Source organism: Galeopterus variegatus, unplaced genomic scaffold (assembly GCF_000696425.1).
Source record: "Galeopterus variegatus unplaced genomic scaffold, G_variegatus-3.0.2 Scaffold5699, whole genome shotgun sequence".
Classification (NCBI taxonomy): domain Eukaryota; kingdom Metazoa; phylum Chordata; class Mammalia; order Dermoptera; family Cynocephalidae; genus Galeopterus; species Galeopterus variegatus.
Genome location: NW_007731810.1, coordinates 78,390 through 93,198, shown reverse-complemented (window position 1 = coordinate 93,198; position 14,809 = coordinate 78,390). Strand labels below are relative to the sequence as shown.

The 14,809-nt window shown below is 36.0% G+C and overlaps 1 protein-coding gene across 1 annotated transcript in view; it reads right to left on the bottom strand.

Moving 5' to 3' along the window:
- TRPC6 (transient receptor potential cation channel, subfamily C, member 6) overlaps positions 1-14,809 on the bottom strand; it is a 59,796-nt gene that overhangs the window by 5,765 nt on the left and 39,222 nt on the right. The window contains exons 6-10 of the mRNA XM_008589861.1: positions 9,895-10,128; positions 7,689-7,953; positions 6,147-6,342; positions 5,189-5,392; positions 3,447-3,521 (exon numbers count right to left, since the gene is read on the bottom strand). Of these exons, the coding sequence (XP_008588083.1) occupies positions 3,447-3,521; positions 5,189-5,392; positions 6,147-6,342; positions 7,689-7,953; positions 9,895-10,128 (974 nt within the window). The remainder of the gene's footprint in view (positions 1-3,446; positions 3,522-5,188; positions 5,393-6,146; positions 6,343-7,688; positions 7,954-9,894; positions 10,129-14,809) is intronic.

Here is a 14,809-nt window from a genome sequence, read left to right as displayed (position 1 = left end):
TGTTATTCATAAGCTTCAGCCTTTGGAATTTTTTACATTGTTGGACATAGCAATGGACTGTTCTCCCATTACTCACAAGCATTAAATGGCCAGGAACAAAGCAAAGAATTGAAAGGTAAAGGCAATATATTCTGTCAGTAAGGAGAGCAGATGAGAAATGAAGACATGTTGTACAATGCTTGTCAACATCCTGCTTTGAAATCAAGTAAACAGCATTAAATGGCCAGGAACAAAGCAAAGAATTGAAAGGTAAAGGCAATATATTCTGTCAGTAGGGAGAGCAGATGAGAAATGAAGACATGTTGTACAATGCTTGTCAACATCTTGCTTTGAAATCAAGTAGATGTGGATTTGAATTCTGGCTCTGTCACTTGTCTGAAATGGAACTCTGGGCAAATCATTTTATCTCTGTATCCTCAGGAATAGAACAGGGAAAATAATTTTACCTACCTCCTAGAACTAATGTAAGTATTAAAGAGATAAGATGTATACAATATGTAGCTTGACATATAGTAAGCATTCTACAGTTTTCAATAGCTGTTATTAGATGGATGGGTAAATACCCACTATGTGAATTTAGGTCTCCTTCATGGCTAGCTTTAATCTAGTCTATTCATTCTGAAGATACTTTGCCAAATATTGGTTTCTACTCATGTGCCCAAGCCCATGACTAAGTCCTTTAAGGAATGAAATATTCAGTGATTCCCACATCCAGATAAGCAGTAGAAGCTTCTAAGGTCTTCTCAAAATACATATTTTCAGGCCCTACTGCCAGAAATTTTTAACTCAATAGTTCTGGAGAAGTGAATTGGGAATTTGTACAAAATCACATGGAGAAATGGCCCTCGTGAAACTGACATGGTTGGAACCACCACTTTATGTGATTGTTTCATCAGATGATTGAAAAGATAGCCTCTGCCAGGAGTAACTGTTAAAGGACACAGTGCCTAAATACATAACTGATAAAAACAAAACAAAACAAAACAAAAAAAACAACACTCACTTAATCCAGTGCAGAACAAACCTAATTTCTAGGGTGTAAAAACCTGCTCTAAACCCAACAACTTGAGAGTGCTCTGTTCTGAACCTGGAACAGAGCAGTAATTCAACAAGTTATTTACATTTTTAGGTTTACACATATAATAGTGTATGGCAGAGATGGACTTTTAATTTATGCTATTCTTTCAGACTGTATATCTGAAAAGCTAACGTTAGCAATCACCAAAGTCAGTGACCTTTAGAATTGAAGGACGTGATCAAAGACAATGAATAGGTCTGCTTACCTTATCTCAAAAAGTATTTTTATATGGCTCATCCTACTGATTACAAAGTATACCTGGAGCAGACGTGAAGGCAGTGTTTGTGTGGCTAACTAAACACTTTGAACTTCAATGGCATTGGAGAGAAGACCTGAGTAACATAGAAACTGACTGTGCTATCTTAGGTGTAGACTTTATGAAAAAGAACAAGCAAAGGCCACCTGAACTGGGTAAGAATGAACCATGAGAGTTTTTCTTAGTAGATGTCAGGGCCAAACATTGTGGCAGCACATCCCCATGGCTGCCACAATATGCAATTACACAAAAGGGCCTCTAGACTGTTAAGCTGACATTAAAAGTCAACATTTTATTCCAAACTCCACAACAGGGGTCTCACACCACAGGATTAGTATTGCTCCCAGAGTTTGTTTTAATCTAGTATTAAACTATGTGCTATTGGAAAGTATAAGGTAGTCCAAGTCTCATTTAAAAGGTATAATATACATTCTAAAGATGATTGAAACAAATTTTAATTGTCCATATTTTTTGGAGTAACTCCAAGGAAAATAAAATTGTTTGATTTGATAGATACTATAGTTTCTATCATAAAGAAAAAAAGGTGTTTTGATTCCCTTTGAATTTTTCTAATATTTGCCAATAATTTATTACCATACGTTCATCATACTTTCTGCATGAATATTTTCTTACAGAAAAACTACAAAATCCAATTTACACTGACCTATTTTTACAAAATTTGTATTGAGTTATTTATAACCAAATAACAAAAAGAGCCACTTCTCTGTAGTAAGATTATATTTGTATAGTGTTTGTAATTTACAAAGTACCAATTTAATCCTTCCGACAATCTTGTGTGGTGGTTATACAACTTGATCATCTCTATTTTACTGATGAGGAAACTGAGGTTCAGAGATGTTAAATAAATTGCTGAAGGGGCAGAGATGAGACGAGATCCCAGTCTTCTAAGTACTTAGTTCAATGCTCTTACTATATCAATTTCCAAAAGGAAGTTTTGATAAGGAAAGAAAAACAAAGAATAGAAAATATTGACCAAACACACTGAATTTCATATATTTATATGAATTCGTTATATATTATATATGGTCAATATGTAGTATATATAGACAATATATATTATATATGCATAGTTAATATATATAAAACATCTATAGTCAATTAAAATGCCCTTTGCAAACTATAGAATGTTTTGTTGTATCAGGCATTTTATAATCATAAATGGGAAGTAGGTGGAAAAGGAAAGAGCCATCCCCTTAAATTATTCAATTAAGAACCAGTTGTCTTCCCTGTGAATGTATTTATGAATTGTACACTTAAACGGTTTCATGTCAGAAAAGTGGGTGTGATGACTGGAGATGAAGCTATCATCTTGCAATTAACTACAACAAAAAAAAATCCAGGAGAATCACATCATCCCTGATAACAGTCCTGTGCTGCCTACTCTAGAGAAGTAAATGAGGGAAAAAAAACCAATGTCCTGTTTAAACCATGATTTGGGTTTTTTAATCATGTGCCACTGAATGCAAGTCCTACCTGATACATTGCCCTGCTCCTAATTTCTTATGTCCCTTTAGCAACAAGCATTTATCGCATACTTACTATGTGTTCACTACAAGAAAGAAGGCAAATGTCCTCGTCATCGAGGATTTTGCTACTCACCGTCAGGAAGCTGATGCATCTTTAGGACACATCGTTCCTTATGAACTGTGCCGACCACAATAGCCACTCCCTTCCCATTGTGCCTTTCCCCACTGCTTGATTACTGACAAATAAAGAGGAACAGCTGGCATGCATGCTCTCCACCCAAGCTGCAGAGAGTTAAGTTAATTATGCCCTCCCTTAGGTCCCTGACAAATTTCTCTCTTAATTTCCCCTTCTTCACATCACTAGTCCTATATTACATCATTGATAAGTACCCATAAATATGTGCTTAATATATGTCTTAAATATACACATAATTCGTTTTTGCTAGTTGGACATAGGCTTATTTCCACCTTTCAATAGCAGATTCTTTGAAAGTTATTAAAATAGTTCAGTTCTTTAATGTGTCTGTTATCTATTTCTTGAAATTGCTTCTGAACATCTGTCCCTTTCTCAGAAAAGTTAAACCTGATCATATACGTGACTTCACATTCTCAAATATTACCTTACCTGTTTTTTGTCAAGTGATAATTTTGAAAGGTCTTCATGACTTCCTAAAATTCCAAATTTCTTTTCTTCATTTCTCTTTTAAAAGCAGACAGTAAAATGAGTACAATTGCAGAGCCAATTTCACTCTTCATTTCATGTTTTAAAAGCTGTCTAATTCCCCCAACAAATTTAATGAGAGAAACATCTTATGGGGTGCTTGGAGATTTCCTTTGGACACTAAATTCTCTCAGGTTGCAGTTCTAATCCGACCTGTAAACTACACACTTAACTACATTAAGTGAAGTAATGGAAATTTTTGCCACTCAACCCACTGAGTTCTACAAGTCATACATTTGGATGAATGCCATAGATGGAATATTTTTCCAAAATTCCTATGCAACATAATCATAATAATAACTATATTTAACGAGGGCTTTAGAATTATCAAAGCACTTTTACATATTAATGTGATTTTATCTTCATGAAGTAGGTATAATTTTTATTCCTATATCACAATTGGGGAAACTAGAATTCAGAGAGTTTGTTACTTACTTGAGAGCCCCAAATACTAAGTGGCAAACAAAGGAGGAATTAGAATATTTCCCTTTTATTCAATGACAGAATCTCATCATTGCAAGGAACCTTTATAATCATTTGGCCCAATTGTCCACCCAGCGTAGAAAGGAAGATCTTCTATAAATTCCTAATGTCACTTATCCAGCACTTATTGATTACCTGCAATGATGGGGAGGTCACTACTTTATAAAGCAGCCCATTGCTCTGTTGGGCAGGTCATATTGTTACAAGTTTGTTCCTACGAAGAACTAAAGTTGAACTATTCACAACATTTACCCATTGCTTCTGTTCCTACTTTTGAAAGGATAAGTAAAAGTATACTCCCTACTCGAAGGTGGGAATTCTAAAGAGATTCTCGTTCTCCTTCGATCTTCCTTTCTCAGAAGGAATAGCTGGCTCCTTCAGTTCTTTCTCATATGATATTATATCCACACCTGACCCCATCCTGGTCCTCCTCTGGACGCACCTAGTATCTCAATGCTCCTCCAGGGTGTAGTGTTCTGCACCCAGCAAAGTTCCTCGCACAGAGTAAGCCCCCAGCTCCCACCCACATTTATACACAACATTCCACATGTGCTCTAAACATATCTGAACCTACTGTGATCATCCTACCTCCTCATCTAAGTGCTATCCCTCTCTTATGGCTTTTTGGGATTGCATCGCCTTCCAGGATTATCATTTCTAATTAATAACCTTAGATCTTTCTTGAACTACTTACTGTTAAGTCTGGTCTCCCATATTGTATGTGAGCAATTGATTTCTGAACTTTTCAATGAACATGTTATTTAAGAGTCTGCCAAGTTCCCCCCAGTCATAATCAGTTGCTGAGGCTTTACTGGCTGTACAAATTGAAGGTGAAGTAAGTGAGGTGAAGCCACAACAGCAAACATATTACCCATTTTTTTAAAAGGAGAATTGCTTTCCTTTTCAGTACTCACTCCAGATAATGCAACACATTATTTTAATTACATTTTATGAATTTTTCTTATATTTGTTGAAGGTAGGAAATGTCCAATGTGCTCACTTAAACAGACACAAAATTAAGGATCATGATTCCTTAACTCACTGCATTTGAGAAGGAAAGAGCATGTCATCATGACCTGCCTCTTTTTTAAGGGACATGGCACAGTGGTTTCAATGATCATAGCACTTAAGAATTATCATTACAAATTATCAAGCCAAATTACCTTATTCATCTCTGCATCTTCCTGGAAACCTTTTTTATGACCCTGGAACAGCTCAGAAATCCATTTTTTGAGCTTCAGTAAAAGATAAAACAGGGACTTTGGACTTGGCACCAGGTTGAAGGGAACAGGAAGTGTTCTTCCCTCCTCAAAGTAGGAAAACCACAGTTTGGCCCTTGCAAATTTCCACTCCACGTCAGCATCATCCTAAGCAAATATACAGGACAGATCAGCAAAGGAGATGCATAAACGGTATTCCTGGGATGCCCTCAACATTGTGCAGCCAGATGGATGGAGGTAACAATGCCTACAAACACTCTCAGCCCCCAAAGACCACCCCAAGATATTTTCAAAGTGTTAACGTTCTATTCACACATTCTTTTCTAAATCTGTCTACAATCTTATCAGGCTTACAGGACTACAGATCTCAAAGTTTACATATATTTATGAATACAATGAAATATATAAATATATTTTTCTACATTCTGAAAAGCATATTGAAAAATTATTCTCTCCTTTATTCTGCAATAGATCATTCATTAACTTGGGACAAAGACTAAGATTTCTAGTATAAAAAATTGCACTATCACTCTCAACTTGAGAAAGGGTCAATTTTGAACATCACACAAAAAGATTTGTAAAATAGTGGTATTCATAAGCAATATTTTTTTGAATAAATATAAATTTAGGCTGATGTAATATTTCTAAAGATTTTCTCTTTTAATCAAAAACTAATCAGTCAGCATTTCTACTCTTTATTCCTCACTGCCCCACCACACCCCATCAATGTTTTGTTTGGAAGCAGAGTTAAAATTTTCTAGATTACTGGTCAAACAAGTGTATAAAACAGGAACAGAACAAGGGAGAAACAGCAGTCCATACTTTCACCCCTTTGCTCAGTTGGTTCTTGGAACAGTTAGAACACGTAGGCACAAACTATAAAAATGTACAGAGATTATACCTCAATTTCCTGGAATGAACTGTTGATCATCGCAATTAACATATTTAGCAAAACAATGACCATTGTAACGTTATAGACTCCATAAAGAACATAACCAATGTTTTCAATGAATTTGTGGTTATAGTTGATGACCACTGACTTCACTTCAGAAAGCCCAAATATAGCCCAGAACAGTGTCTTAAAACTCTCTTCAACTCTGGGGGAAAATAAAAGAAAGAAAATAAATAAGAAAGTGTATAAATAAATAACAATCATACAATGAGTTGATTTAGTGTCTTTGCAAATTACTAGGTATTCATGAGAAAATTCTTTACTTCTCTGAACCTCAGTTTTCTTTTCTATGAAATAGGTATGATAGGATTGTTGCAAGCATAAGGTAATATTGTGCATATGAAGTACATAGCATATGAAGTACATAGCCATAGCTCAATATCTGGCACATAATAAGCACTCAATAAATGCTATTAACATAACTTCATAATCACAGATATTAACGTTTAAATAATCCATAGTTCTGGCAGTGGAAGTATTAAGGGTATTACTTAAAAATAACACAATTTGTTACAGTTCTTTTAAGTTTCCTGCTTACCTATACTTCTACTTACATCCAATAAATAGATAATAATAGTGTATGTCTTAGGAAAAATGACAATATAAACATACAATGTTACCAAAATCACTGACATATCTTAGATAGGAATTTGAATTATTTAGGCATAATTATTGAACAAAGCTAAGCCATCTGCTTAACCCAGGTGGTTTCATTTCCTGACAAACTGTATTTTATTAGAGGAATATGCAAAACATTAGGTTATGCTTCGGTTGATGCTTCTTACTTTAACACCGAAGGCTTAACATTTGAGTAACCTATTCTAAACATACTTTATAAAAACCACATGTGTCCAAGGTGAACATCAGTCAAAACTCATCACTATTGATAACTCAGATCTTCTCAATGATAAGATCCAAGAAATTGAATTAGGAAAGCAGCTGTTCTCACAGTCAGTGCCCCAGGAGTCCCTAGCAAGCAGAAGGGCACAGGAATTTAGAGCAATAGATGCTAGAGTCAGTACACAAAGGGTTAATCCTGGCTTTCCCACATACTAGTAGCTATGGAACACTCAGCAAATTATTTAACTTTTGTGAATTTGTTCCCTCCTTTTGTGAAATAGAAACAATAAAGGGACACATGTGAGTTATTTGCCACAATACCTGGCTCTAAAAACGTTAGTTACTATTATTTAATATAGGAAGGTTCCTACATTTTAGAATTCCTTTAACCTATTTTAAAATCCTCTCATTTGTGAAAGAGGAACTAGAGATAAAGTCATTACTAAAACATTATATATCCCATGTACTTATATAAACACTATTAAACTAACATTTATTTAATCTGCAATCTCTGTTATCAAAACATATGAAAGCACGTGTATTTTGAAGGCTTCATTTTGTTCTATACAACATTTATTAAATATGTAATCATTTAAACTGATATTTATTTTATTTGTAATAACCATCATCAAAACATCTGAGATCACATACGTTGTGAAGGCTTCGTTTTGTTTTGCACCGATGTAGTAGGAGTAGAGGTTGAACATTCCAATCATAAAGGCCACAAACACCATGATGAATATGACCATAAACTTGAAGATATCCTTTACTGTTCTTCCAAGTGATATCTGCAGAGGTCCAAAGCTTTCATTTGCTGGTAAAATATAAGCTATTCTGGAGAAACTTAAAACTACAGCAATTGCATAAAGGCCTTCAGATATAATTTGAGGATCGGAGGGGTCCCACTTTATCCTGGCTAGGAAAAAGCAAAGACAGAAGTTATGGTGAGTTTCTTTATTTAGGTAACTTCTTTTCTGGGAAAGAAATATAAATAAATATTATTAAATATAATTAGCAATCTAGTTCCTAAATGGAAGTCTCCGATCTTAAAGAGCTTCTTAAGTGTGAGCTATATTTGAGATTCTGAATTTATTGAGAAAATGACCCTTCTGGTTTGCTGGTAATTTTCTATAACGGTATGATAATTATAGCATAACAGTTAAAAGCTCAGAATATGGACCCAGTATCAGTAAAAATTCCACTGTATATATTGAAAGAACTGATGCAAATTACTTAACTTCTCTTAGCTTTATTTTGTCTTCTTTAAAAATGAGATATTAATAAAATTCCACTCCTACCTCTCTCATCTGTTGCCGGAATTCAATAAGTCAACATATATTCAGTGCTTAGAAAGTGTCTGGCACTTAATAAATTGTAGCATTTATTATTTAATCTTAAACTATAATTACACTATAACGTAACTTTGCGCTTGTAGGATATTTATAGTTATTTAAACTTACTAGAAGTAATTTTTATTGACCACCCAGAGATCTATTTTTACCATTAAAATGTAGCAAATATTCATTTATGAATTTTTTAGAATTATTATATCAGGTCATCAATACCCAATTAAGAAGCCATTTGTGAAGGAAAATGCAAAACAGTTTGTAGGAAAAAGATGATTATAAATTTGTATTCGTTTATTTGCTGAAAAGTGGAATTAGGAAAGGATAACAAGAAACTAATGAAAGCAGTTTCCTTTTTTACAGTGCTTTGGATATAATTACTATATATAAATAGCTCTGACTTGGGGAAAAAAATGTATATTTTTTAGAATATTTTAAAATTAAGCATTAAAATAAATACTAAAAATCTTTATATAATAAAATTATATAATATAATCATATAATAAATCATATGTGATAAATATATATCATATGTAAATATGAAATAAATTATATGATAATATAATTATAATATTAAAAAGGAACCATTATGTGATATAGTCAATAAACCCACAGAGGTGCTAACTGAATGTTAACATATTTCTTATCAGAGAGTTTGAAATAAGCATCCAAAGGGAATATATTTTCCCTACTCCAGGTTTTTATAAAAAGAGATTTTTATTAAACAGATAACTACACCTGTTTCCATCTCTAGTCCTTTTCCTCCTGGGATGGTAGACGGACTTATCTGATTGCTAAATTGGGGTGAATTACTGGGGCATACTTGGTTCAGCTATATTCTCTTCCTCTTAAGAATTCTCTGGTCCTCCATGGAGGAGTCTTGCTGTCTCCCTTGTGGGGAGGACTGCCCTGGTCCATTGCTGTCTGGAAACTGGAGGAGAGGTCTGTCTAATTCTGGGGCTCAATATGGCTGAGCCCATTGGCTCAAAACCATGTCATATACCCTGAACTTTATCAGTATGAGAGGTGATGACCTGGCCTCCACATCAACTCTTTGTGTTATTTCTCAACTAATTCAAAGCCTAGGTGGGAAACAGTGATGTTATTTATTGGGGACCCTCCCAAAGACCCCAATAATTCCCTTGCTTTCAAGTAGCTTATATGTCTAAAATGGAAAAGGGTACTCAATTGTGAATTATTTTTAATACATAAAAGGAATAAAATAAATCCAAGACATAGACAGGAACTCTCAATGGAGTTTAGTAGTTAGCCAATTGATCTGAGAGAAACAGGGAGATGATTCTTGTGATTAAGGAAGGTTTCCAGCCAGTAGAAAAATCAAAGGAAGAAGCAGAAAGCAAGTTCCATCAGATACAGATGCTCTAAAGAAGCTGGAAAATAACCAACAATTTTATGAGAATTGAGCCATAATCAAACTACTACTGACATCTGTTTTATAAAAAAATTCTGCATTTTTATTCATTTATGTTGACTGTGTACTGTAAACTCACCCAAATTGTAGTATTTCACATTGTCTCCCAACGTAACTTTTGTCAAGTCCTTCAACGTATCATTTGCATCAATGATGCTCTGGGCTTTGGAAGCATGCCAAAATGCCATGAATCTTGCAATAAATGATGCTGCAAAGATTGCTAACATACCAAAATCAAGCATATTCCACAATTCAAACAAGTATTCCTTGGGGCCTTGAGTCCAAATTTCTTTACATTCAGCCCATATCATGCCTGCATCAGAAAGGGGTTAAAATATCAATTCAATTTCATTCCAGCCTTAGCTCTTCAATGAAACAAAATAAATTTGAAAGGTCTCAGCCTAACATTCAAAACTCTTCAAAATTTGACCCCAACCGGCCTGTCCAGCCATAATTCACAAATCCCCCCAAATCCCACAGTCCAGTAATCTCAGTGCATTACCTGAAAGCAATTTGACAAAGCTTATAGACAGCCTTAAAACAAACAAAAAATCCTGTTGATCCATTAATTCTACATATAAAAGTATATATTGAAAGATGTTCATTGTAGGATACTTTACAATAACCAAAACACAAACACCCACACCCACACACTCAAAATAGAAGTATTCATGGGACTCCACAGATGGAGTATTAATAGATACTGTATTAATTTCCTTGGGGTAGTGGCCATGAGAATGTGCCTACAAACCTCCAACTACAGAAACTTGACCAAGGTCCTTAGCTACTGCTTTCTGACAACCACTGCCACTTTTGCCCCAAGGCCATGCTTCCCCTGGCCTGCTCCCAGCCAATGACTGAGAGTGCCCCTTTTGGGGAGATGTGGGACTCCTCTGCAGGCTGACTTTGGCTCACAGATTTCCTGACGACCTTGCCAATTTTCCTTAGAATGCATGGAGATCTGGGATGCTTCTACCCAGCCTCCCTTCCTTCTCTACATCCCTTGTGGTTTGACTAGCATCCCAGTCTGACAGTCCTTGCGACCTTCCTAAGCTCTCTCCCCATTTTCTCTCACACAAAATTTTCCTTAATAAAATTTCCATTTCCTTTAATAATACTGCTGTACACTTAATCTTTGCACCTGCTTCTTAGAGGACCTGGACTAACACACACTGGAAAATCTTTATATCATCATGTTAAGTAAAGTTTAAAATGTTTTATATTCCATGACTTCATGTTTAAAACAAACACGATGAAAGATTAGAAGAAAATGCAGGAGCATATTAATAGTAGTTATCTCTTTCTGATGAATTATTAATAATATTGCATATTCTTTCCAAAATTTAGTGTGGTATTTAGGAGCACAGGTTTTGAGATCAGACCACCATGGATTTTAGATCTTGTTCCTCCACTTATCAGCAATGAAGTCTTTGGCAAGTTATTTAAACTTCCTAACACTCATTTGTAAAATGGAGATGATAGTAGTTTGCACCTACTTCATGGGATTGCTATGAGACTTAAATAAAATAATACATGTAAAACACACAGCACGATGTCTGGCACTTTGAAAAATATGAATAACATTTATTAGGCACTTACTACTTAAAATTGTCCATGGTTTGCACATAGTTTTTATTTTAATTTGAAGAATCTTACTTAACTAGAAACAAGTTACTTTACCCCTATTATCTTTAAGATACCCTACTCTTTGACATCATGTCTCTTCCTAGAGCCATCTGGAGAAATGCAATCCAAAGTCCAACAACCAATCAAAACCTACATCCATCAAGAAGTCTTTCTTAACCCCTAGTTAAAGTTAATCTTCTCCTCTTACCCTCAGCAACCACCTGCTCCAAATTCTCACATTTGTCCTGAATGTCTATCACAGAACCTGCCATGTAAGTGGCTGTGAAACCCTGTAGCACTGAAGAAAATGCTATGGTTTCTATTCTGCAAGAGCGTATTACATGCTTTTCTCAAAACCAGCATCCGATACAGCACAGAGGACATGGTTTTAACAGAAGACAACTTTGTTACTTATTTTGAGTTACTTCAAGTTCAGAGGGGACGAGAATTGAATTCAGATATACCCCAGTGAATCAAATTTGAAAGAGGAAATACTGCATGGGTGCACACACACACACACTTACACGTGCACACATACACACACATACACATGCACACATATACACACACGCACATACAAACATGAGCAGAGATGAAAATCTGAAGGCAGCTTTCTTTTTGTGGTCCCTGGGTTCCTGCCAGCCTCAACAGGAGACGAGGGTAGTTCAGAATAACAAGCATGGGGACTAAAGGGACATTTAAAGGGACTCACAAAGTCTAGTCATTTTCCAAGCCTCCCCCCTCTTTCTCCTCCCACTTCTCTTCCATCTTCTTTTCTCTCTCTCCTTAAGTAGAATGATTGGTACAAATGATGTCTTACCAAAGCGTTAAAAACTAAAACAAATACATGAACTATTCTGCCTGAAGGAAGAACTCCTGTCTTATTTCTCCCGAGGACCCCTGGGAGTTGCTAAGCACAGTTGGAAATCCCCCATCCAGTCCCAGCTCTCTCAAGCACAGGGCATCTTCACAGGGATCAAGCCTCCGCTCAAACACATCTGGGGGTGAAGTGCTTATTCCTTCTGAAGGCTGCTCATTCCATTGTTGAATTTTCAGGAAGTATACCTTCAACGTGGATCCGTTGGTTCCATTTCTGCCCTTTAGAGCAGTAGAGAATGAGTCAGCTCCTTCTGCCTTTAAATTTCTTTGAAAAAAAAATCATAACCACCCATGTGTTCATTAAATCTATTCCTCACCAGCAGAGGCAGGTTTACCATGAAGCTAATGAAGCTTAGCTTCAAGATGCTGTACTTGCCCAGGCTCCCTCTCAGTCCCTGTTTTGTCTTCTTTGTTTCTAAATGTCCTTCTAAATATATAAGTCTCAGGTTCCACAATACCTGGATGCCACCCCATTCCTCACCCTCCAGGATCACCTTCCACAAGCCCTTCAAGTGCTGTTCTATGGAGAAGCCACTTGCTCTTCTGGGATGCTGTGCATGGAACACCCCCTAATTTGCCAGCTGCCTGCACATGGCACCCAAGCCATGCACAGTCCTGAAGATGTGGTCTGGCCAGTGGGGAATTGCAGCCCTTTTCTGCAGTCCTCTCCTGCTGTTGGAGAGTAGACCCAGGGTTGCACTTGCTTTCTCAGCAGGTTACACTGGCCATTAAGTTACAAGCGCTGCGTAGGACCTTCTCACATGAGGGTCATCAAGCATGTCCCTCCCTGTTTTCCTGCTACACATCCTCTCGGTGGTTTGAGCTCACTATTCTGCCTTGCCAAGATCTCCTGGAACATCGGTTCTGTCAGTCAGCCTTTCAACTTTCTGTCAAATAAAAGTTAGATAAATTTGCTTTCTGTGACCAACAACGCGAGTCTTCTCCCTCAGGCCAACATAACACACCGAATGTCTAACCTAAGTAGGTCACTTATCAATATGCCCAGAAGGTACAACAGCTTTCTTTCAAGAATAACTTCAAAAAGGAAAATAAATACCAGTGTCAGAAACTGAACCAATAGTCTAAAATATGCTATAAAATCATTGGATATCTGTTCTGAGTCATTCAATGTTTTCCCTTTAAATAAACACTGTGAAAAATACACCAAAGTGAAATATAAAGGTTAGTGGAACAATAGTTCCAAGGAAAATGCTTTTATTCTTAAAATTAAAGGCTAATTTAATGTTCTTGGTTTAGGCTTCTAAATGAACAGGAAAAAATCATCTGAAATTTATGAAAAAAATTAGACTATTTTGAGGAGAACAAATTATGACAAAGATAAAATGAACATTCATGATAGCTAATCTCCTTATATAAAATTTAATTTTTTCAAAGTTTCATCTTATAATACTAAAAGAGTCATGTCTTGCCTAATATGTCTTTAGTAGGAAATACCACTCCTTTATAAGTGGTATAATACCACTTCACTCTTAGTTGAGTGCTTAAAAATAATTATAATTACCTGAAATTTATTGAACATTTCCTATGTGCCAAGCACTATATTTACATACTTTACATATACTAACACTTAAAAAATAAACTATAGCACACAGGCTTTTAGTCTAATAAAATAAAGGCAATGCCAGAATAACCGTTTATTCCTATTTAAATCAGATATTAGAGGTGAAATGTAATTTATTTGTTATAGTTTCATCAATTATATTAGAAAAGAAATAGTAGAAAGTCAAAAGTCCTCTTCTTTGTCCAAAGTGTATCATTATTTTGGTGGTGCAGTCCACGTTTTATGCCACTTCCACATGTTTCCTTGAAACATATCCAGGAAATAAAGTTCTTCAGAAGTTTTGAATAACTCGATCGCTGTTGAATTACCTCACATTCACTTTAAATGGTCATTTGGTAATCTGCATAGGGCTTCATAATATTCCAATTTATTATCCCACCAAGCTCCAGTGTAAAGAAGCCAAGAAGGTATGCCCTGCCCTAGAAGTGATAAAAGTGGACTATAGATGCTTCTCCAGGTCACTGGCAAGGGTGGGGGAGGATGGAAAGGGAGGGTGGAACCAAGTTTATGGACTATTAAAGGTTTTGTATGAAGATCCCTTGAGCCCTCTTCTCTTTACACCCGACATATTTCCACCCTAGGTAATTTCATGCATAATCAGGTGCTAAGTACCATCTGGGAATTGAGAATTGCTGGAAACTTATCCACAGCCCAGACTTCTCCCAGGGGTTGTGCTTTCTGTTACTGAGTGGACATTTCCACCTGGAAGTTCCATGAGCACTTCAAAGTCAACCACAAATCTAACTTAATTACCAGCTCTTTGTCCCCCCAGCCCCTTCTGTATTCTCCCTCTTAGAGAATTACAATCACCACCTACTAATCCAAGTCAAAATCCACAGCTCCCCTTTTGATGTGCAATAATCCCAAGTTCTTTGGAGTTTATCTTTCACTAGCTCTCAAGTGTTTT